Source organism: Cuculus canorus, chromosome 1 (genome assembly GCF_017976375.1).
Source record: "Cuculus canorus isolate bCucCan1 chromosome 1, bCucCan1.pri, whole genome shotgun sequence".
Lineage (NCBI taxonomy): Eukaryota > Metazoa > Chordata > Aves > Cuculiformes > Cuculidae > Cuculus > Cuculus canorus.
In genome coordinates this window covers 130,937,887-130,964,078 of record NC_071401.1, presented here as the reverse complement: position 1 = coordinate 130,964,078, position 26,192 = coordinate 130,937,887, and the positions used below count along the sequence as shown (strand labels likewise).

Genomic DNA, 26,192 nt, shown 5'->3' with positions numbered 1-26,192 from the left:
TTTCAATAAGTTCAGGAAAACAGAACTGAAGAAAAGGAGTGTTAAAGGAACTCTGCGTTAAGGCTCTTATGCCCTGCAGCCTTGCAGCCTTTCAGGGTCAATTACTGTGGCAAGAGTATAAGAATTATTGTATGTGAGACATCTGGGTAAACTGTGGCACCTGTTAAACTTGCGAATTCCAGCCCCACAGAACGTACATTCTGATTCAAGAAGGCTTAGTTTTCCACAATTCAAATGCTGTGACATTTACCTAGCTCTTTTGATCTTCTTGGGCACAGAAACTGAAAAAGAAATTACAGAATTGTTCAGAATATCAGCAAGTCACGTCTGCCATAACTGTGACTATGGATAAGCCATAATGGAGACATTGAATGATGGTTCCAAATTGCAACAACATTTGGTGCACTAGAGACATAATATATGGATATTGCTTATAAGATCAGTCTACCACTAGTTTAGAAGCATTTTTTGAGGGAAAGAAAAGGCAAATGGGAGTAAGAATTTGTCACCTTCAGCAAAGCAGTGCCTTGGGGTTTACGGTGAATGAAATCAAAGGGTTTTCTGAAAATAAGCCTGAAATTCCAAGAATAAGGAAGAAAACTCTTTTGATCTGGGTCATCCTGTAACTTAGCAGAGGGTTATTTCCATTTTACAGACATACAGAGGACAGTTTTAGCTTCTGAAGTACAAATCACCATTTATGATAGTCCCCTCTGCCTTTCCATATGTGTAAGGCTTACTGCAGCACTTGGGTATCCTGCCCACAGTAAAAATATAGGGACCCAATGGAAAAATCTGTATTGTTCATTCTGACTCTTATTCCCTCCAAAGAGGCACAAGGCAAGGGGCTAAAAAATGCAGCTGCTGAAACTGCAGATAGAAAGAGTGATCTATCTCTCTTCCTTGGGAGGACTGTGCAAAAGTAGACACTAGAAAAAAGAAAAGGGGCCTTATGATGACAGAGATATCCTGGGAAGGAAAATAAAATAAAAAATTATTGGTAGAAAAAGAGTGCTCTAACAGAGGAGATGAATAAACTGTAAGAGATTACCAAGGAAAATAGGTAGCAGAGCAGAAAGCATAGGATACAGTAGGAAGCCGGATGAGAAGGCTGGAGAGCAGAATGTGAAGGTATGTTTATTTATACATCTGTCACATTGCTAACAGCAGCAAGTACAGACATACACATGCCAAAACTACTGGTGCAACACATGCATGTTTGGAATCCCTTTAGGTCTCAATTTATATACATCCTGCATGTAAATATTGATCAGTACTCAAAGTGTGTCTGCATGTCTGTGTGTGTAAGGCAGATGAGGTAGAACAGAGCATCATTGAGGATCTAGTCCAAACCAGTAGAGTGTCCATGCAGAGGTACAACGCTAATTCTGATTTAATTAACTTAAGTGTTCAATAAAGCACTGTGCTTCTCCTGGTGCAAACAGGTTTGGTGAGAAGGTCCAAGCCCTATGAATATACACATGATTTTGTTGAGTATGCAGACAAGTAAAGATGTGCTTATTTCAGGATGACAAGGTATCATTGTGACTGAAATGAGATATTTCTCTGAGAAGGAGAAGATGAAAGTATGTTTGCTTTTAAATATTTATTCAGTTCTGAAAACTGAAGACACCACACATTGTTGGCAGAAGGACAGACAGTAGAAATGAGGGAGAAAAATGAGATGAAATTGTCAAGTTCTTGCACTGAGAAATAATTTTATAGGAATTTTCTTTTTGAACTGGATCTGCCTTTGCTGTCATGTATCAAAAATAGTAAATACAATATTTCTACCATCATAAAATCACCATTAAAAAAGTCCAGTAGCAGTAAACTTTCAGAAGATGGAAAAAAAAGCACACCAGGCTTACCCTGAGAAAGCTCTAAGACTCCAACATGTCAGATGTTTTCAGAATGATTTACCAAACTTTTCTCAAAATAAACTTTAAACTCAATGAGATATAGACAGAAAACAGGCCTCCTTACTGAACTTTGACACATGAATAATGAAACAATCCATGACCCACATTTGATTTGTTTGGAGATTTTTTTTTGCTTTCTATTTAAATTACTTCAATAAAAAAAAAAAGTGTTGCTGGGGAAGGGCAGGAAGAGGGCTCATTTTAAAAATATTTCATAACCTTTCAAGCATCACTCATCTTGGTTTCTAGTTAGCATTTTCAAGTCTTCCTTAGGCAAGTGATCCAAAAGCTACTGAAACCAGAGTTTCAGTAAAATTCTGACTAATTTCAGTGGAGTAAGGACTTGCATCTAAGCCAGAATCTTCATCTAATACAACATTTCACAGATTGCCACCAACAAGGATGATTCAGTTAACAGAAACAAGAGCAAACCTCCCAACAGGCAGGAGCAGGACAGTCTCAGTGGATTTTCTTGCCTAAGGATCCCCTTGACACTGAAGGCAGACCAAGAGAGATTGCTTGCTTTATTTGGAGCAGAGGGCCCTAAGCTTCCTGTGGCAGAGGGTCGCTAAGCAGCATGTCAGCATCTCTCCCTATAGTCTAGCTTCTGCATTACAGTGACTTACTGACATACAGGCACCTTAGAAATGTGTAGATTTCATCTGTAAACCCATAAAACAGTCATAGATCAAGTAATACATTTTAACATCCTTTATGACCTATTGCTTTTCTCCATACCATCTTTCATCCACTTATACTAATTTGTATTCAATGCTGTAACTCTGAAAGCTTCTCTAAAACTTCCCAAGAGATCTATCATACCTTGCCTGTTTTCCTAGATTTCTAAAATAAATTTAGATCAATTATTTTGTATATTCAATCACTTTCTTTAAGCCATTTACTGCAGATATAGCCAATTATTCAGCATAAAATACAGCCAGATCATTTCATCACAACTAAAAATGTGATTTATTATCACATTCAATTAGAACCCACTGAAGTCAGTGGCAAAAGTCCCATTCAGTTGAATAAGGATCAAGGCTTTAATTTATGGTGTCACAGGAATAGTGCATGGTAAAGGAGAAGGCCAGGATACATACGGGATTCCAATTTCAAACAGATTGTTTTGAATCAGTTGTTTTCCAAGCATAATGATGCTCAATTGAATACAGAGTTCCATCAAACAGCCTCCTGGAGCACACTGCAATTAAACAAAACCATAATGTGAAATGAGTAAGAGAATTAATTTAAAAGCACCCACCTGGAAGAGCTACTGATGTCTATATGTGCCCACCACCCCCACCATCAATTTATTCAGGAGCACGGAGCTCATCAATCATTGCAATTTTGTCCTTAACAAGGTATTTCATCTACACTCATAAAACCACATTATGGAAAATATGCAGAGCTCTGAAATAACTTACTGTGCCCTGGGGCTACTATATTTCCTTTTAAAATATTTACTATATAATCAATATAATAAACATAATGCAGAATCACCAATACTCTTTCAACTTGATTTCTCCCAAGGGGGCAAAAGACTCATGCGTAAGCTTTGTTGTAAACCCCTGTGTATTTCTATTGATTTTCAAGGGAATACCCACAGCAGTTAAAAGGAGATTTAGGGGAGAACATATTTACAGGTTTAGCATAAAATGGCTATAGCTTTTTAGACTACTAAAATTGCTAGTCTTCCAGGGATCATCAGAATGTGAAGCCAGATTCAAGTTCTAGCTCTGTTAAAGGTTTCCCTAGGTCTTTGGTCAAACCATTTAATCTGTTTGTGCCTTCGTGTCCACTTGTAAAGAGTAGAAATGGTGAAGCTTTACCTAAGAAAGACTGTGAAGACTTTCTTAAAACAGCAGAAGGAGAGAACATACAGATGCCTGAGAGGGAAAATTTGGATTTTGTCTATTTATGTTGAAGATTTAACATCTTGTTTTAACTTGTTTTCTAATTTTGCCTTATTGTCTAGACTCTACTGAAATACACTGCGCAGACAATTCATTTTGTTAAGGACTTTTTTGTTTGAATTTCATATTTATTTACCTCTTCCATTCGATAACCATCAAACACATATACATAGTGACCAGGACGGCCAACAAATCTGAAAGCAATAACAATGTATAAATACAAAACCAGGGGAAAATATTAACTTTAACAACATAACTGTTCGCTAATAGTAGTTAAAATATTTCCAAAGTACCACTTCAATATAAATTTTTACATACTCAACAACTATTTAACTTTGATTATTTAATCTTATTTCAAATAGAAGGCCTCTACAAACGTTTTTCTACTACTTCTTGATAAAATATTTCTAATAGAAAAATTTTCCATGCTAAATAATAATAATAATCTCCCTATCTTCATTAGAGATCACAAACCAAACTGTGAAAAAGTATCCTTACATCCTTTTGCACCTGAGTAATGCCCTGAACGGAGTTATCCACACAAGTATACAGTCAAGACTATTCTTACTACAGAGGATGACAACAATGAATTGACTTATAACCATACAACACAAAAGAAATGGTTAAAAAAGAAAGAAATGGGTGATATTTTGCACTAATGTCTTACAATATTTTCAGCTGCTGGTAAAATGGATCATTAATTCTTATATCAATGATGCTGAATAGGATTAGTGAAGAGTATAGATTAACAGCCTTTACAGTTCCCAAAAGGAACAGAAAAATGGTATGAAACAGAATCCAGAGGATGTTTTAAACATTTATGCCAAAATTTAGCAAATAATCATTTCAAGCTTCCCATTGAAAAGCATGTGTTATATTGTGGATAACTGAATCCCAAAAGACAATGATCCTGAACTCATAGGAAGTCACACTTATTTAATAAGACAGCTGAATTAGCTTTTTGGTCAATCAGTCCATTTGCCAAAACGTGCAACTTCCAGTTGACTATAACTATTTATTAATTTAACTTGATATGGGTAAATAGTGCAGAATGTTGAGAAAGTAAAAGAGAAAGAAGTTCCATAGCTTTAAATGAGACAGGAAAATCTCTCTTTGCTAAATAATGCTTCAAGAAACATTTGCTAAAATGTGGGAAGTGAAGACTAGTAAGCAATATAGATCGCACATAAATGCAACACCCTTTTTTAACTAAAGGGAATTATTTTCTGTGGTGTGAATTTTTCTTATTTTTGAATGAAAACTAAAATTCTTGCATTTCAGAACAATGTTGTACTTAGAAGAGAGACAAGATAGAACTCAACATCATGCCCTGCCGTTCAAAAGCAAGCTTTAGACAACCCTGTTTATGACATTTTTTCGTAGCTGATGAAGGTGAACATTCCTAGACATAGCTAGGTAAGCTTTTGTGCCCATTTTTAAACACAGATCCACTATTATAGACACATACACACACACACACATCAGTCTCTATATATGTAAATATCTATGTGTAAAGGACATTAATCTTACCTTCCTTTAAAAAAGGCAACATAAAAAATCGGTGCATAAGAATTCACAAACTTCAGTAGGAATGCCTTCAAAATCAGTCTCTCTTCAAATGTTTTCTCTGTTTTTGGTATCTCTGGGGAGAGGGAAAAAGTCAAATTGGAAAGATCAATTAGGAAATAGGTAAACATCCTTGATATCGACAAATAGAGCAACAAACTGAAAATTTCAACCTCATACAGTATTTTTCTTTTGTACTTTTCATTTCTACCAATGCACACGAACTCTGTCACTGACTCTTGATTTTCAGAGAGTCTTTCTGAATTTCCGGATGGAAATGGAAGATTCTTTTATGAATGACACCATAATGAACTTGATTCTCTGGTGGGCCTCTGACAGCTTATCCCAAGTTGCTCATGACTGTCTCTCTAACACCCTGGTGAAAAAAATCCCAACAGTCATGATGTTTGGACAATACATCACTTCTTTTCCAACCTCTTTCATTGTTTTGCTGAGAGATCTGGCCAGACCACATCACCTTTCTCTGCTTCAGGCCACATCTGTAAAATCATAGCCCAGACCTCCTCTGTCACTTACTTTTACATCTATTTTATTATTAACTATATGATATCATTAAATATATCTACTAACACAATGTATATATAATTATTAATAAAATTAATAGGTGTTAATAATTATATATTTATATGGTTCTCCTACTAGCTATCTGGAGTTTGAAGGAAAAAATAATCCACTCTCGATATTTGATTTCATAAATCCAAAGCAGTATAAATGGCTGTAATGTATACAAACATATGCGTATTAACATATGTGAGCATATCAGTTACATAACTGAAATAACTAAACATTAATATTCTCAATTCATGAATGATCAAAGTAAAGTACAAAGATTTCATCTAGAAAAATAGAAAAGGCTTCTTAACTTTGTACACGCTCATCTATAATGAGATTGTTAATATGCTTAATACTAAACACAATAGTAACTTCCTTGCTGAATAAGACATTAAGTGAAATGTTAATTGTTGTGCAAGCTAAATGTACAATTTTTTGTAATGCTTCTCCATTTACTGTACACAGTCTATATTTCTAGAATTCTTTAGATAAATTTCAATATGTCTTAAAAATTTTCAATATTCATTGCTCTGTTCACAGATTTATTTCCAGTTTCCATGAAAATTTTCTAGCAACAGAAAACACAGGCATAAGACAGAGGCTTTTCAGATTGATGATAAAATCCTGGTTTAAAGTTTCTATATGGATTATACTCTTGTATTGCCATGTTCATCCTGAGCTGTTAACTAATGTGAGAGCAGATCATTTTATTGTGGTATGTTTTTGTCTGAATGGAAGTGTGAAATAATAAGGTAGATTTAGGGTTCTGACTTTAAAGACTTCATTAAAAATATTGCTGTACTTGTACAGTTTTGGTTTGGGGCACAAGTTAGGTGGTTTTGTTCTTCCGAGACTTTTTTTCTTTTAAAAAAAGAAGTGTGATGTTTATTTGAGCACTAAAGGAACAGAAAAACACTCATGAGTCCACACTGCTTGGTATTATTTATGATGCTTTGAACCATATTTTCATAAAAAGCCAACACACAATCTGATGAGCCCTAAGTCATTATCCACTTATATGTACAGAAAAGCTTAATTAAGGATCTGCACTATTTGTAGATGACCCCATGTGCTGGATAAATCCTCAGGACAACAGCTCAGGGCAACAGGAATATCAAATAGCAGCGGTCCAGCTTTGAATTTGAGGAAGAAAAATCTTAGCCTCTGTCTCATGGAGAACTCCCACAAAGATGAGCTCAGCCTCTCGATGAAGATTTGCACACCATATATGGTTCCAGAGACTCACTCAGCACTGCCCTCCCTCCCCACATTCAGATATACTATACCATACCAATAGAGGCATGCATAGCATTTTTCCTCTAGCTAGTGGAGTCTGCTACACAAGAAATGCATCCAGTCAGAATAGATGCACTAGCAACAGAAAACTTTTCTCCAAAAACTGATACACTCATAACATATGTTGTGCAGCACGTTACACAAAAATTGGGCAGCTGAAACTTTTCAGGTAAAGAAGGAGGTAAGGTATTTGTGGCATGGACCTGAACTCATGGAAAGATTCGCTCTTTTTATAAGGCACAAACAGAAGTAGTTTTGACTTTATCCCCATTTGACTTGTTCTTCCTCGACCCGAGTGAAGTTACAAGCAAATAAATGAGCTGCAAGTCAAGTCTGACACCACCCGATTACTGAAGATGACTTATTCAACCTAGAATATGTTTATAATCTGCACTTTTGCTGGTCTGATCTTTGATACGGGGACATCAGTGTCCCACTTTGCTATGTCCACGAGAGATGCATGGAGTTCAAGTGCATTCTGTGTGAGCTCTCTGTACAGATTACAACAAAATTGCTACTTTTTTTCGCTCCAAGCACTGATTCAGCAGGAAATGAGTGAGGCAGATTCATTGCTTTGATCCTATGATAAATACAGTTACTATCAGTGGTACTATTATTATTCTTACAGATGTAATTTTCCACTTGAACAAAGATTCAGGTGTGTCTGGGGTTAGAATAGAAAGAAACCTGTTCTATCAAGAGCCGTTCTTCCAGCCCAGCAATGTATTCCTCAGCTTGTTGATTAACTAACTGCAGTGTGAAAAAAGAATTATGTTTTGCTCTGCTCAGCAAAATGAAAGTTCACAAGGTAAGGAGCATTTATCAGTGTGAAATAATTGTAATTTTTATAACATTATTAGAGCTGACATCTGAGCCTATCGTTGGAGAAAGCTGCCTGAATGAACTTTCTATTTCATGTAATTTGTAGCATTAGAGATTAATCAGGCTCATCCTTCTTAAACAGAAGATCAGATTGTTCATTAGGGATGCTGCCTGAATAAAGACAGCAGCATTAGGATTAAATGCAGAGTGATGGGGGGGAATAATCAGCAATAAATTCTTGTTCCTTCACAATTCACAATGGTGCACATTTCAAAGGGACAGGTTTTTCATCTGTATTTCCCCTGAAGAGGCAATGCCAGCTGCTTGCACTTCCCAACTTTTGTCTAGACACCACCAGAGAGGAGAAGCCTCACCTTCATCTCTTCCTACTCTTTCCACACAGCACTGTCATGTGTTGACAACTCTGCTCTTTCTTACCTGAAAGGTACAGTGGGTGGGATTGATCAGGTCACACACAGTTAACAGCTGGTCAACTATATGAAAGCTGAAAATCTGGTTATGATTTTGGCCTGGACAGTAAGCCTGGTCTTCCTTCTGCCTTATACCTTATCCTATAGAGTTCATTTGTGGAACCCTGCTACATTCTATCTAAAGCTGATTCCAAATGGAAACAAACAAATTAACCCCATATGGTTGAATTTTGTGAAAATTAATTGCCTTGCCTTCATTTCTTTCAAATACTTTATGAACTTAATCTAAACTATCAGGCTATCCTCACTGGTAAAACCACAGGACCATATTCGAAAATCTCAGGATTTTAACTTTATTATGACAACTATAAAACTTTAGTTTATGGCCTTCTTCAGAAAACAGACTAAAACAAATGTTTTCACTTGTGACTTTGAAAGTCTCTTGAGAAAGTGAGAATAAGAAGCACAAGTCTTAAAAGTTCCAACTGTTTTAATCTGAAGTCTACTAGTTGAAGCCAGCTTCACATCACCATAGGTTTCACAGGGTGGGAATCTGCAGTTTTGAATGACTGAGTCAGTCTCCAATTATCAAAAAGTTTCTAATTGGATGCTTAAACTGAGATGCCCAAAAAGAGCACTTGCTACAGTTAAAGGCATATGTGGTTGCTAATTGATTTCCAATGCTTTGAATAATTGACTCTATATTCCCAGACTTCGAAGCATCTAGAATTAGAAGTGATGTATAAAAATGTAGGAAACAGTACTTCATGACAATTATAAGACTCTCATGCTAGGTCCTGTTCAGCAAACATCTTTGGCTTAATTTATATAAAAAAACAAAACCCGAGCCTGTACTCCTATTAGTAAACATCTTTGGCCTAATGTCTGTAATAAACAAAACCCAATTTCTAACCGAAAGAGATATTATTACAAAAAAAGTGCAGCCCAGACATGGCCCTATAATGGCAACAATATCTTTTGGGTGGGACACACTTGGTTCAAATCATATCAGCAAAATAACATGGTAAGCATATGACAGTGTCGCTTTGCCAGAGCTAGCAACATCTTTGAAACAACCCAATGACTTTCAGTCAACCAATCTCCTAGAAGTAAAGTAATATATCAAAATACATACCAGGTCAAAACTTCTCAACCATCTCTAGAGAAGTGGATCTTGGTACAGAGCCAGTACAATGCAGAAGTACCAGCTGAGATCCTCAAAATAGCACAGCTGTGTTAACATGGCATTACAGCCAAGCTGATTAGTCCTATTAGTGATGCATTGCATGTTGTGACTTAGACCTCAAGTTCACAAAGGCATGCCTGAGCATCTTACCCCATAGGCCTGAATATTTTCACTGGCACACTTGAGTGGGAAATATTCCTATTAGAACTTCCTTGCATACTCTCATGTCAATACATGTAATGTACTAATGAGGAATGTGGCGAGATAGTTTTACCAATTTCTGTCAGCCATTTGGCAACAGCTCCATAAATTTCATCAAGTATAAGTATCACAACAAGGTTAATGATGACAGCAGTTGCGGTCACAGTCACTCGAACATTTGACCTGGTTGTCTCGTTTGTGCTGAAGGATAAAGCTGCTGCTGTGGTAATTCTGTATATAATCACACCAAACACTGCTGAAAACGTCAGCATAATCTGCAAAGAAATGTACAGATAGATTAGTTTAAGATTGATAGTAGCATTTAAACAGAAGCTTTGACTGATACATCGGGTTTGTTCCATGAACTGGTATTGTGCAGTTATTTCTTAGAAAAAGAAAACAATACAGGATAGTCAAATTAAAATGTTAGAGAACTGAAAGCTGTCTGAGACAGACATAATGTAGAAATGAACATATATCTCTGAACTGGCACAATTCCCAAAGAGGTACATGTCCACTCTGATTAAAGTTCCACACATTATTCATGCAGTAGTGTTAAAACTCAGATAGTTCAGCTTCAAATGCAGGTATTAAACAAAGTCCTTTGTCTGGCAATAGGATCAGATGGCTTGGACTGAAGGGCTGACATATATGTGCAGACAAATAAATAGGCTTTACTGGCTGAAACAGCTTCATGTTTGCACAGCAGAAGTGGCATCTTACTCCTCAGTTGTGATTTAAATTTTGTCATAAATTTAAAAAAAAATGAAAAAAATATTTCCCTTCTTATCTTTTTTTTAAGACTGACACAAACAGGGTTACTAGGACTTCACTTTACATTTCTGTCCCAGAAATCAGTTGGTATCCTGGCATTCTTCGTGGTCTGGCTTTGACCCATGAGATGGGGAAAGTCAGCCTTGCTGCTTAAGGTCAAATTCTCACAAGAAGAATTTGAATGTCACAGGGCTGTGGTATTTGGATTAAAAAAAAAAAAAAAAACACAAAAAAACCGCAAAAAAAACCCAAACCCAAAAACAAACCCCAAACAATAAAACCAATAAAAAAATCAATAAAAAAATAGCAAATTCTCCTAGCCATACCAAGAAAGGGGGAGGGTATACATTTTCGCCTCTGATTTTCGCCTTTGGCAAGAATTCATGTACATTAATTATTTTAAGTAAAAAATCTTGAGATCCTCAGATGAAAGAGACTACTTAAATGTGAAAGATTAGTCTATTGCAATTATTTTAATAGGCCTAGGGGCCTAGATTTAAAATACAGGTTTAGGGAAATGTAACAGTTCATTTTAATGACCCAGCAATATTTTGTTGAATTCCTGTATAGAAAGGAAGGATGTCTCATGAAAAAATACTGTTGCAAAAGAACCAGAATAAGAATCAGAGCTACACTGAAAGTTGAAGATGAAAACTAGGCCCATTTGGTTTTAATAGGGAACTAGTAAACATACTAAATAATAATGATTTGAAGAAACTTCTGCATATATCAGATGAAATTCACAAATGTTTTTTGAGAAAAGGGTAATCCCAAGTTAGATCTAGTAAAACATGTAATTTTGACTTTTTAAAGAAATGTTTCATTAGTTTTAAATTAAATGTAGGCAAATTATCAGATATTTGCTTCATACTAATATTGTTCATTGAAATCAGTATGCGGTAACAAATTGGTAATGGTATGAGGTTCAACAAGCCCAAGTGCTGGTTCCTGCCTTTGGGACAAAACAACCCCGTGCAGCCCTACAGGCTTGGGGAAGAGTGGCTGGAAAGCTGCCTGGAGGAGAAGGACCTGGGGGTGTTGGTTGACAGCCAGCTGATTACAGGCCAACAGTGTGCCCAGGTGAGCAAGAAGTCCAATGACATCCTGACCTGTATCAGAAATGACATGGCCACCAGGACCAGAGAAGTTGTCTTTCCCCTGTACTAGTGAGGCCACATCTTGAATACTGTGTTCGGTTTTGGGTCCTTCACTACAAGAATGCTCTGGAGTGTTTCCAGAGAAGGGCAAGGAAGCTGGTGAAGGGGCTGGAGAAGAAGTCTTTTGAGGAGTGGCTGAGGGAACCGGGGTTGTTTAGCCTGGAGAAAAGGAGGCTGAGGAGAGATCTTATCACTGTCTACAGCTGCCTGAAAGGAGGTTGTAGCTAGGTGGGTGTTGGTCTCTTCTCCCAAATAACAAGTGATAAGACAAGAGGAAATGACCTCAAGCTGCACCAGTGGAGGTTCAGATTACACATCACGAAAAATTTCTTCACTGGAAAGATTATCAGACACTGGAACAAGCTGCCTAGGGAAGTGGTGGAGTCACCATCACTGGTGGTATTTAAAAGATGGGTAGACGATGTGCTCAAGGATATGGTTTAGAAGTGCATGGGTACAATTGGATTCAGTGATCTCAAAGACTATGGAAGTTGAATAGCAAACTTAACCTGACCAAAGGATTTAAGGTATCCATAGACAATAAGGAAGATTACTGCAGAATGAGAAAATATCAGAGACTTGCACTAATGTGGCCTTTTCAATTAATGGAGTGCCCTGGCAAGATATACAAAAGTTACCACAAAAATATGTTTGTTTTTTTTTTTAAAGAACAAAGATAATTGGTTTTGCAAAAGCACCAGGGCTGTGGAAAATCCTCGGTTGCCCAGCTATTTCTAAACATCTGCTTAGACACAGATGGAAAAACACTCCTTTAGGAGTCTTCATTATCTGTGCATCCAGCAAAAAGAAAAAAATGAGGAGAGCTTGTAGGACTGCCCAGTAACTGAGAGCATAGCTCGCGCTCTCCGTAAGGTCACTGAGAGGGAGTGGTTCCTGTATCTTCACAGCATCTATCGTATTCCTGAAAATACCACGTCTGCCCAAATTACGGATTAGATGGTCACCTTTCATCCAGGTGCCTACTTTGGATTTAGTCATTACTGACAATGCTTCCTCTGGCCAGTTCTGTCCCCTACCGTGGCAGACAGTTTCTTCACTGAATATCTAAACTGGTCTGTTAAGGACTGAATTGCTTAGAAACAGATGTGAAAATTGGCTGCGGAAAAGGTCACCTACTGAGCCTGGTATGAATGAAGACAAACAGGAAAGCATACTAGATCTGAGAAGGAAGCTATAAAACCCCACGGGCTAGACTGATACCTTCATCCAAGCAGGATAACAATTTAATGTCCAAACAGTTCTTTGGTTCCCCAGTGGGGCTATTCTAGAGACAAGTATTATGCCATATGATTAAGAATAGGGTAATAAGGTCCAAAAGAAGGAGCAAGCTGAACTCTTCCACCATAACACTAATTGGTTTTCTTTCTTCCTCTGACTGAGCCATGAAAACAAGGAAAGGCTCCCAGTAATGGCATGATTCCATGCCATCGTGTTCTCTTCCAGTATCTACCAACATTTTCATCCCGTACTTGCATATGGCCAGCTGAGCCTAGACCTCCAGCTCCCATTGGTCTTACTGGGCAAAAATAAGATTCGTGAACTTTTGTTCTAAAATTCCTTCAAAAGAAGTTGCTGAAATCAAGGTTGGAACTTCTTCCCCTTCTGCAGTCAAGTGAGGCTTTGTAACAACAGAAGAGCTATTACTGGATTTTAAAGTATGCATAAATATATAAAGTAGTCCCTGGAATTATTTGGTGGGTTAAAACCCCAAGACTGATTAGGCAAGAGAAGCAAAACCAACACTTTTCAATCTTTACTTTCAAAGAAACAAACATCATACCTAGCTTCGTAAAGTCAGAAGGAAAGGCAGAAAATACAAAAAACCACAACACAGTCCTAGAAAGAGGATTCAAAAAGTGAAGCACACAAAAAGAATGCAGGAATGAAAAATAAAGAGAGAAGATTTTACAGTAAGAAAACTGTAAGCAGCTTCAAGTGAGGCATTTAAAATTGGAGGAGAGAGGGACAGAACATAACAGCATCATTTTCTGGCAATGTAGACATCTTCCTGGAAAATACCTATGGTCACCTTTTATGTATATAGTGCTTAGTTAAAAAAAAAAAAATCTGGTTGAATAACAATAATGGAGGTAGATGAGACTAATTTAGTTTCCTCAGTGTAATTCCATTGCACAGGCTGATAGCAAACTTTAGTCTGGTGTTTCCAATTTCTGTTTAACTAACCTAGCAGGAAAAAGAAAAGAAAAAAAAAAAAAAAAAAAAAACACTACAAGAGTAGAGAGTAGACTGAGTAGACTGCAATCTCCACATGGGAAATCAGACCTGTCTCTCCCTCATCAAGAGCTGACTTGAATTCATGCGTGGTTTGTAAGTTGTCTCCTGTAGCTGCTTGCATCTTACTAATGCTCAAAATATTCTAAAAAATAATCATTGTGGTCACTTATCCAAATGGTGAAAGCCAGCATAGTTCCACTAGTCAGTAACAGAAATTGAAGAACTGGAACTCTATATTTTACTCATTTTACATTTTTGGAATTCTACAAAAATCTCTCTGAGATGTTACAGTAAGCAGGGAGTGTAATACATAGGCTACGGCTGAGGAAAGAACTTAAAGGTCATGCTTAGGGGAGATTTAAACATGTGGTTAAAGTCAAGAGGGCATGTAAGAACCTTGTCTGCAAAAGAATGACTTGCAAAAGCTAAGTAGGGCTATATGCTTAGTCATACTCAGTATACTCTGCTTTAAGCAAAGTCCTAACTGGTGCCAGTTAGAAGTTCTGTCTAGAAATCAAATGCTTGGTATGACCTCAGCACAATAAACTCATTCAAAATATTCTAAGTATGTACATATATATATATATATATGGGAATGACTCACCTAATATATACAGAAAATATACTCACTATACAATATCTAGATATTCATAAATATATACACATATATTTACAAAAATGCAGACATGTATTGGACTTCAGTGTAAGTATAATATGTTTTTGATTGTCAGAAAAAGAAACCTTAACAGGGCATCTGTTGCAGTATATGCAAAATCTAGTACATTAGAAATGCACTTAGGTATTTTAAAATAATTTAGTCCCTAAGTGAATTTTGCATGCCAGACACTCCTGTGGTGTAAACCACCATACTTCATTGCCATTTTATACTGGCTTTACATGTGAATGCATTCTTTCATTCAGTAATTTCTGTATTCAAAGGGAAAATAGGGTCCTTGACAATGTAATTTAAGGTTTTTTTTTGCTGTTTACAAAGTCTAGCAGCTTTGATGATGTGTTTATAGTCGGTTGGAAATTTTGCTAGGACAGTGGCACTTTAGAGTTGGCCGACCTGCACATCTTTTTCTTGTTCTCAAGTGAGAATTGTATACCACGGTCTTCCTCAACTACAAAATAGTCAATCACTGAAAGTATGTTGGACAAATACTTCTCAACAACAGATTTATTTCACCTGTATGCTATCTGATCAGTAGGCCCAACACTTCTGAATGTCATTCGGAGAGAGTATATGCAGTACTGTGCAAACAAGCAAATGCACAGCGGGCTTCCCTTCATTAGATAATGGAGAATGGAGCAGAAACACTGTGGGAGAGACAGCATCAGGTAAAGATCTGCTGACATTTCAGGAAGTCATCCAGCCAACAGCCCTGTCATAAGTAGCCTTTGGAAAAAACAGAGTGATGCTACAGGTAGGCATTGAGCTCTTTGACTCTTCCTAGTAGGACATGCAATTTCATGAACTGTTGGTTACAACCCTAATTTTCTTCAGATTTTTAGTATCTTTGAGAACACTAGTTCAGCATTCCATTCAAGATACTCATTCCAAAAGCCTCTCACAACTAATCAATGGAGAAATGTAGATTATATTACCATAAATAAAATCAATCCAAAGTTTGCTGCATATCCAGGCATACGGTCATTCCATGTCAGCTTCTCCTTTTCATCCTGTCATAAAACACAAAGATAAAAAAACAGTTATCCTAGAACTGTGCAACAGCAAATATAACAGTAAGATTTGTTATTGAAAACCTTTCTCAATTTCCCTACTGTTCTAATTTTGAAGAATATTATAAGACTTAGAACACCAATATTTTAAAGCAGAAACTAACTTGAGAGAAAAAAGATGTGGCTAAATAAGACTAAGAAGAAAATGTCTGCAAAATCAGAAAACATCATATGTAACTATGATAGCAATATTTGAAAATATGTATCTAGTTCTTACTAAATTTCATAATATCAGGAGAAAGCCCTGAAATTCACCTCTGTTTACTTTTAGGCAAAGCAATATTCAACCATTTATTTTGAATTGCTTCTTGTAAAACTTCAGAAGAATAGTGCTTGACATAGAAATCATGAAAGACAATTTATTATCATTGAACCCAGATTTTTTGTCTCATGGTTACCTTGGCCAGATGTGACTACTAAAATAATTCTAGCAAAGACACCCTGATCCTTCTGCTGCTGCTTGGTCTGTAGAAGAGGGGAACTACAAAGGCAAGCTCCCTCTGTGATCTCTGCTGCCAACCTTGTTTTCTTCATGTGAAAACAGCATCTCTTCATTGCATAATTCAAAGCAACTGCGATCAGTGAAACATAGTAAGCTTTTACTCTCTCCACACAGAGTCAACTCCATCTCTAGCAATGTATACATCTAAAGAAGATATTTGAAAATGGCTTTATATAAGAAATATGATTCCCTCTTCTCAAAATTGGTTTCTTAAAATAATAATAAGGTCATTATTTTGTTTAAGTTAAACTAAAACTATATAATCAAATTAACTAAGTACACAGAGCCAGCTGCTCTTTGCATTTCTGTGAACCGTGGTTGCTATATCATGCACTAGGACTTCACTTACATAGATGTTAACCCAGAGTTATTCTGAATTTAAATGCATTTAGACCAGATTAGGTTAAAAGTTTCAAATAAACTATTTCTAAGGCACAATAGACGTCAGATAAAAATTAAAATCTGGGAGTATTCTGTATTTGTGAAAGGCTTTCCCATAGTAGCACTAGGAATACAGTCCAAGCGCAGAAACGCAGCATGAGTTTTCTTGTAGTGTTTACCAAGATGTGGAATTAGACTGAAGACATGATCCTGCCTATGCATCCATTGCCGTTATGGTGTTGCCTCAAACACTGTAGGAAGCAGTAATATTTGGCATCCCCTCTTTTCAGCTCAGCAGTTCTAATAGACAAGGTAAGCATGTCTCCTTTAGGAGAATACTGGCAGGACTGGGTTATAGCAAACCCAAGCAGAAGCACAAATAATTTGGCCCAATGTATGCAGTAAATACATACTCCAAGCAGTGTATAAATTGAGTCCTTCATTTAGCTAGAAGGCTACTTAAAAAAAGCATTTCTGTGAAAGCAGATGCATTTCATTTCATTTTGGCTTTTACCACACAGCAATTATACAGCATATAGAGAAGATCTAAGTGATTATACCCCCCAGAAGGCTTGAAGGACACCATGTCTAACAAAATCACTAGGGGAAAAACACTAAAGCAAAAGAGCAGGATGAGTTCCTGTTAGCCAAAATAGTAAAACAAAAGAAGAAAATCTTTTATAACTGTATGAAAGTGTAAAGACAAAATTGTGATCTTTACAAAAGGGCCAGGAAGAGGCAACAATTACCAAGAAAATCACTTCAAAAATCTCTCTAGCAGTAAGAACTTTTGAAAGTAAGAAATTGTAATATCAAGATCAAACTTTCATATGTCATGAATCATGCTTGCCAAATCCTGAGTGGCAAAGTGAGTAAGTTTTTTCATGTTTGGTTTTCTTTTTTCGTTCAATGTTTCCAGTGATGTAAGACATTTACTCTATTTTGAAATACCAGGCAGGATTCTGACATGGTCCACTGGCTTTCTAAGTCAAGGTAAAAATCACTTGCTAGAAGATTCCTCATAACACCTCAGCAAATCACAAGCCTTAGAAATCAGGGAATACCTCAAGAAACAGTTGTCCATTATGAAAAACAAAGAGGTATTTGGAACATCAGAAGGTAAGATGTGCCTAAGCCAATGCTTTTAGTCATTAAAGGACATCAGGATTAATCCATTTGAGAGTCTCAACTTCAGGAGAGTGTAAGGACTGCAGTCATTAGTGTTTGTTCTCTTTAGTCTCCACATGCATATTAAGAATACAGAGGCATCTAGTATCAACAGTCGTTTTGGAAGCTCTATGTTTAGCACCTGAATACTTGTTTTATATAAATTATTGCTTTTCCATACCACTTTGTGCCTGGTGAGTGCAAGAAAATAAGTTCCTAGAATAAAGATTTAGAAGCATAATTGATTCTCGACATTTCCGTTTATTACTGGGAATAATTAAATGAAATATGAACTGCCTCCAACAAAATTACCTTGCTGAACAAGACAAAAATAGACCCTCTTGTTGTGGGTTGACCCTGGGGGGCTGTCAGATGTCCACCCATTGTGGCTTAGCCCTAAACTGGCAAAAAAAAGAGCCATATGGCCCCTTGATTCAGCCTCGGACAGTGAAGAGAGAAGGATGGCAGCAACTCATCACCAGTGGGATGAGTTGGGAAATCAAAAAAAAAATAAACACTACAACTTACGGGTTGGGACAAAAATAGTTTATCAGAACAGCAAAGACTGAGAAAATAAAACATTACAACAGTAAAAGAAAATACATAATGGGTGATACACAATGCGAATCGCTCACTGCCCAGGATCCAATGACAGTTCATGCACCCAAACTGGCATCCATGAGCCGATCCACAAAACATATACCATGCTGAGGGGACCGAGTTGGAAACCACGCCCTGCATGACATCATTGTATTAAATACCCCTTTGGCCAGACTGAGCCAGCTGCCCTGGCTGTGTCCCTTCCCAGCCTCTTGTGAAAATTAACTCTTTCCTTGCCAAATCCAGGAAATTAGGCCTTTTCCTGGCCAGAACCAGGAAACCACCTGCTTTCTCACTGTCCCTCCAAAAATGTTGGGGATAGAAATTAAGATAAAAAAGCTTGAGGACTGAGGTAAAGACAGGAAGATAACTTACCAATTGCTGTCACGGACAAAATGGACTTGACTGGGGAAAGATTAGTTTAATGTATCACTATTTAAAATAGATTTGGATGATGAAAAATAAAAACAATACTAAAACCTCCTTTCCATTTCCCAAACTCCTCCCAGGGCCAAGTTCAGTCTTTCATTTATGACTTCTCTATTTCCCTACCCAGGTGGCACAGGAGGATGGGGAATGGTAGGTTATGGGATCAGTCCATAAAGAGCTCCTCTCTGCTGGTTCTTCCCTCTTGCACTGTTCTCCTGTGCCAGCATGAGTCCTTCCATGGGCTGCAGTCCTTCAGTATAAACTGCTCCACTGTGTGTTCTCCACTGTGCAGGGAAATCTCTGCTTAGGAACCTTGAGCACCTTCTCTCCCTCTTGTTCTCACCTTGGTGCTTGTAGGTCTGTTTGTCACACTTTATTTTTCTGTCTCCTTGCTGACAGGCAGCATTTTATTTACTCTTTGTTTACCCACATGTTTTCTTAGAGATGCCACTATCTTGCCAAGAGGGACAGATGTGCAGTGGGTGCATTGGAGCGTCCCCAGCCTCTCCTCACAGAAGTCACCTCTGCAGTCACCACTACATTTATTATGTTGATGCAATGGCATAAGGCAAATCACATTTACTTTTGAAAACTGAACAAAGCAATGCAGGTTGAACAGAATTCAGTGGAGTGACAGACACTCCAGCAGTGCTTTCCCAGTCTTTTCTTGCAATAAATGACCCAAAGCGGGAAATCAGGGAGAGGAGAGGGGGTGTGTGGAAAAGGATAAGTGGATAAAGGAAAGAAAAGAAGATCAGTGTGTCATCTAGTCAGCTTTCTGTTTCGTGCATGTACCTCCTTTAACCATGGTGTCAATGCTATGATTTTGCCATTCTCTGTAGCACTTTGCCAAAGGGAAGTCTGAATAACAACCCTGAGTTGCTATGCCACTATGAGAAGGAAGAAAAAGCTGGATGAAAAGTAAGTACTGAGTTACTTAGACAGCATACATGAAACAAACCAAATTCTGCATTTTAAATCAATATAGTTAACCGAAAACTACTTTCTGTTATGGCTTTTGCTAAGAAAACCGAATCTGCAAATTCTCTTTCCAAATGCACCTGACTCTACTCTCTGGCAATAGTGCCATCTAGCCGCTAAAAGGCTGTACTGTGGGGTACCAAGAACGCCCCTGCAATCAAAATATTACACTTGCACACTGCAGCAAATGCGGTTTATTCCAAGTTAGTGGAATTCATTCATAGCTTTGTCACAGGCTATGCCACACACCCCATTCTAAGCAACAGCACGCATTACAGAGCATTGGCTAGAGTTTAGATGGGAGTAGGAAAGCTTTCCAGAAAGTTGATGAAAACTCAGCCAAGCAGGCACGGAATCTATCTGGATCGGTCCAAGGGGCATATGCATTTATTGAAGTAACAAGATTAATCTGATCATCTGAAGAACAATCTCAATGGCAGATATGCTACACTGTGGAATATTCCACAAGAGGAATTGCATTGCAGGGACATATTTATACGCAGACAGGAAACCTCACAATAGGGATTGTATGTTTGTGGTGAACAAGACAAAATAGAAGACAAATTTTAAAATATTTCTGTTTCTTTAGATCTGTCAATGTATTTGCAATTGGATTGGAGATAAAAACAGTTATTGTTCTGGGTATAATGATGCATTCCTGTTTTAATGAATTATGTGGTGTTGAATTTATTCCTTGCAAGAACACAACTCTTTCCTATTAGCAAATAGAAAAAAAATTACAAAAAAAAAAAAAAGAAATCAGAAAAGAAAATGAAATAAAATTAAACATTGTCTAGGTTTTGCTGCATCGTTGATTTCCCTGTGAGTTACCTAACATGGCAAAGATCCAACATATGCAGTTCTGCATCCTCAGGTGGGCCTCTGAGCTATGGAAACCTGGATATATACTGCACTTGGACAGCATCAAGCGGCTTTATGAAAACAGTTCTGTGTTTCTCTGTGAATTAAACCACAGACGGTTTGTTCAGATCACAAGTATTTCAGTTATTTATTTATATTTTCCCACAAGAGAACACCTCCTCAAAGCAGGTGTTTCTAACCATCAGCCATGCCAGCTCAACCTGCACTTGGGGAGTAAAATAACATACTTTTTCTCTTCTGTGTCCTGCTTTGTAACTCAAGTTCTGAAATTCAGGCTCTTCAGTGTGGTTGCACCTGGGCAACCCCAATGACTTTACTGGACTTGCATAGAGCTGCAATAATTAACTGGAACTTAGTAAAAGATGCTCAGGGAAGAAACAGAATTCAGGACCCCTCTCTCTTGGCTTCCTAAGGTCTTGCACAGCTAGCAGCAGCAAAAAGCTGCAAAATTATATTTCTGATGACAAAATCTTAAAGTCCTTCTCTAAGTATGCCTAGAAAGCATCAAACAAGTAAATGTCATTTCTATAACTGCACTTTTCTTAGTAGAAAATAGAAGCTTTAATTTATGTGAAAATCATGTTGTCCAAATGAGCATCTAGAAATAAGATTTGTGGTACCTAATACAGCTCATCTGCATTTGCATAACACCAAAAATATTATATTTGTATTAGAGACTCAAGACAAGGAATTATATGAGCCTCTTCTGAAAGGGTCCCTGTAATTTTACTTTGGCCATAAAGAAGAGACAAAGGCAAGGATAAGAGGATACTCCAGAGCTATTTAAGCTTAAAAGAAGTTAACAGCCAGAAAAAGCCTGCAGCACAGGCATATTTAGAAGACAGCCAATTCCAAGATAGTGATACAAAAGGAGGCATAACAAAGGCACATCAACATTTCTGCCACCTTGCAGTGGCCCACACTGGCAATTACAGCTAAGAAAGTCTTTGTATAAGTTTATGGGACTGTTCCAGTCTATATTAGAGGTGATCGACTCTCAAATTTCTGCAAGGAAAGATACAATTGCTGCCGCTCTGGGCATCTGCCAATGCCTGTGTCTATCCCAGTCTGAATGTGTCCCGAGGAGTTCTACCATCACCTTCCCACAGAAGCTGAAAGAACTTTTGTTTTGAGACCCATTAAAGGAGAGAAAAACATTTTCTAGTTTTTCTCCTGTAGAAAGCAGAAGGACATTTTAACTGTCAAGATGGCTCTGTTTTGCAAGCAATGTTCTGTTTCAGTCTTGCACATGGAATATGAACTGCAAAGACACATTTGAAGCCAGCTTAAATACTGCAAAACCCTTAATTAAAACCTTTTTTTCTGTCTTTGAAACATGCAGAATAGCACAGACATTCTGAGAGCTTTCAGTGGAGCTTAATGGGCACGCTTTAAATCATTTGTGGAAGCAATGCAGAATGGAGAGCAATAAGAACTGTGTGCAAACCTCAGTACTAGAACCACTGAAATTATTGGAATTCAAGGCTAAGCAAGTTTATTGTTAACCATCCAGTCTTGTTCTCCTTTGTAACAGCAGAAATTCTTTGAGGTGATTTTTGCTACAAGGCTAATAAATGTGTTTTAACTAACATTCTTTTTAAAGCAACCTCTAATTGCAACTTGAGATTTTCTCTGATGGATAGTCAGTCGTAAGCCTTATTAGGTCATTCCAATTGCTAATTATCGTAGCTGTTCAAAATGTATGGGCTATTTCCTGGCTGAATTTGTCTATCTGCATCTTCCAGTCTTGGCATTTAGCTGCAGCTTTGTCAGTTATGAGCATCTGCTGGCAGATTTTTTGTTTTGGCTGTAGGTTTTACAAACTGTGATCAGACCATCTCTTGGTTTTTCTGCTAGCTTAGACAAGTCAGTCACAACAGGAACAATCAGTTAAGCCCACAGCTGCGTTTCTTCCCCTGCAATGCGTCTGGAAACAAATCTCCCATGGGCTACAGACCTGACATGGGCCACTGACTTGGCCTTTCATGTAACATGGCTTATGAAAGCATGTGTGAGTAGACCATGTGCCTCAAGATGCACACATGCACATCCCTTCCACGGGATCAGACATATCACGTAACGGTTACTGTGTTAGAGGAGGGTCTTACTGCCAGTCGTGGAGCACAAGGAAACTTGGTGAAAAAGACGACACCAGCCTCTTCTCTGTCAACAGAGGCAGAATGGAGGAGAGGATCCACAAATCCCACTACTTTCTAGTACCTATTAGTCTTAACACTATATTCTGAATTTTCTCATACTATGTGTGTATATATATATATGTATATGTGTGTATGTATATACACACCACTTAACACATATACACTTGCACACACAAATATATGTGTGTATATCACATGCATGCAATGAATATCTTGATAAAAACTAACTCTGATTATTAAATATAACTGAGATTTGAGTTACAGTTCATAGATTAAATCTAGTATCAAAGTTGTTCAAGATATGGTGAATGCGGCCATTTGCCCAGCCATGCCAGTACTATTAGAATAAGGGTAAACCACAACATGCCAACTAGATTTCTTACTGATTTTCTTTCTGCAGCAACAGCAGGTAGCTAGACTATATCAGGAGATAATTTTTAGCTATAAAGTATGTAGACAGGCAGGGTGAGAAGATCTCAAAATCACATATACATATGATATTGTTACTGAAAATTCTACCTTCATTTCAAAGGTAAAAAAATTAATGCTGCTTGCAATAGAGTCAGGGAAGTATTTCAGGTCACTTCATTCACTTAGAAATAATGATGAAAAGGCTAGAGGACTGCTATCATTGCAATTTAAATTTGTAAAATTGGACTTGGATAATGTAATGCAATTTAGTTTATTCAAAATAAAAATGGTTCCTTTTTCTGCTGTATTTAAAATTTATTTTGACTTTGATATTCATCTTAATGCATCTAGCACATTGTGGCATATTGCAGTCATTATTGTGTAAATGGCATTAGGTTGCTTAGTCTTTATATCACTGTTTAAAATCAACTTCTTGCTATTTACATATGGTTCAAGTAAAAACTGGCAGCACTTCTTTTTTTCACAATGACAGTTTAACATATGGCTTTACAAGAATGAATTATTTATGTAAACTTGAAGTCATTCAGAACATTACCAGAAAAACACTATAATTTACACAAACAATACAGTTACATCTGTAGTCATAAATATTCATTGTTTATCCATGCTCTTTGTAGATGATTAATAAATCATAATGAGTCTGATCCTGAGAAGGCAAAGGGCCAGATGTACACATACACTTAGGCATCTGGTGGGATTTCCAAAGCAACCGACTGGTAGTGGTACACAGGTCTGTCATGGTAGCGAAGATGGTAGTGGAATGCCATAAATTAAGTTAATGGTATGAAGGGATATCCTGTCACCTACTCAACTTTCTTTTTTTTTGTGTAACTCCTGAACTTTCTCAAAGAGGTAATAAAATATGAAATACCACACTTAGCTTTAAAATATGCTTATATAAAAATAATCATGCCTAAGAACACAGATCCTGAGCCAGACATGCCTACTTTAATTTACATGATTAGATCAATTTAATATGCTCTGACATTGACTAGAGATGGACCTACTAGGTAGGTTAAACAAAGGGAGAACAAAGTAAGTTTCAAAAAGTGGCCTTAGGAAAAAATAAATTATGAGAAATACTCACTACCTTACACTGTCCTGGAGTTAACTGGATTTTCCAACACTTTGTGCCCTGAAATCCAATGACCCTTGCTGTAATAGTCAATCTGGTTTCACACGTTCTCTTATAAACTGTGAACATCTGATGGAGAAGTTAAAGTAATAATAGACACCGCACAATTTGAAACAATTTATGCACTATAATTTTTCAGGAAAAAAAAAGTCCTTTTACTAGTGCCCATAATTCAGAATCATTTTAATACTGACAGTGATTTTAAAAGATTCTCTTTGTAAATTACTTTAAGTATAGGACTGTCTTTATGTAAATCCTTTTAAAAGATGTCAGTTATCAGACACACAAGTACTCGCAGTATATCTCCCTAGAATATCAAAAAGTCCAAAATTATGTTATGTTTTGTAAATTCAAGTTTGTTTGCTTCAGACCGATAACAGCTTACTTGAAATTTATCTGTAAAATCAATCATTCAGTCACCAATATACACTTCCATATAAGCAACTTGGGCTCAGTGAAACTAAGACAGTTGGCAGTTTTGCAGTTTGGAAAGCTCAAATTACAATTCTTTATGTGTGAGTCTCTTAGCAGCATTTAATAGTCTTGTTACTTTTCTAAACTGCATGCATTAGTTCCCTTAATATGAAGTGAACACAATTAAAAAAATGAATGGAGCATATGGTTTCGGTTCTGGATGAGACACATTTTGTGCTGACTCCAAGGAAAGATGTCCTTGTATCTTTCCTTGAAGCTTTCTGGCCCAGTTCTGGACCAGTGTTTTAGCTTGAAGAATCTAGGCTGAAATCCTTGCTCCTGTGAAATCAATCGCAGAATTCCCAGTGACCTCAGTGAAGCAGAATCTCACAGCAAGGCTTTGCACTACACACTTAAAACCAGATTTTCCATTGTCTTATACCATGTGAGGTCACTTATTCCCGCACAAAGAGGGAGAAAAAAGCATGCAACACATTATCGGTTTCTTTTGGTGGCAATTTCAAATTTAGCTTACACAAACTGTGAATGATCACACCAACAGCAGAGTGAAGTGGTGTAAATTCTAGTAACATTTTTAAGTTGGTAATGAAAAATTTGAGAAGCGGTGAAAAAATTAAAATGGGATGTGGGCTTTGCTGACTGCAGAGCATTTACTACCAGTTGCAAAATATTAATTAAGTTTGTATTTGAATCTGCTATAAAAATTGACACTAGTTTGCAGAACACTGTCTACAAAAGCAAATCCACAAAAGCAAACTTTTGCCATCAATATAGAGACAACATGCAGAGAAGAGTTCTGGGTAAACAGTCAACTAATGAAGGGAGAGATAAGGAGGGGTGCAAGAGAAAAGCAGCCTTCAGCTCTCTCCGTGTCTGATCCGAAAAGGACATATTTCAGACGTACAAGAGTCCTGCCCATGCACTTTCTCTCACTGAACCATTCTACCTAACTGTTTAAAGCCATATGGTGGAATTTATGGATGTTACCATTTCCACATCATCTCTTTAACCAATGCATCCCCATACCATGAGTACAAAAAATGATCAAGGATTGAGGTGGGAACAAAGACAATATGTTACAGAAACAGAAGCTTCATGAGGGGAGCAGGTACTCACAAAGCCTCACTTCAGTATGGCAGGAGTAATTGTTACTGGCTTCCTCTTCAATCAGAGTAGAAAAAGGCATGAAAGAAATGCTTCCAGAGGGAAGAGTCAAAGACTCCAACCTACCTCTTCGTCTGAGCCGATG

General features: G+C 37.3%; 1 protein-coding gene across 1 annotated transcript in view; it reads right to left on the bottom strand.

The window, feature by feature from the left end:
• Nucleotides 1-26,192, bottom strand: part of ANO2 (anoctamin 2) — a 184,715-nt gene that overhangs the window by 30,523 nt on the left and 128,000 nt on the right. The window contains exons 15-19 of the mRNA XM_054056456.1: nucleotides 15,706-15,780; nucleotides 9,984-10,185; nucleotides 5,366-5,477; nucleotides 3,972-4,029; nucleotides 3,023-3,123 (exon numbers count right to left, since the gene is read on the bottom strand). Coding sequence (XP_053912431.1) covers nucleotides 3,023-3,123; nucleotides 3,972-4,029; nucleotides 5,366-5,477; nucleotides 9,984-10,185; nucleotides 15,706-15,780 — 548 coding nt within the window. The remainder of the gene's footprint in view (nucleotides 1-3,022; nucleotides 3,124-3,971; nucleotides 4,030-5,365; nucleotides 5,478-9,983; nucleotides 10,186-15,705; nucleotides 15,781-26,192) is intronic.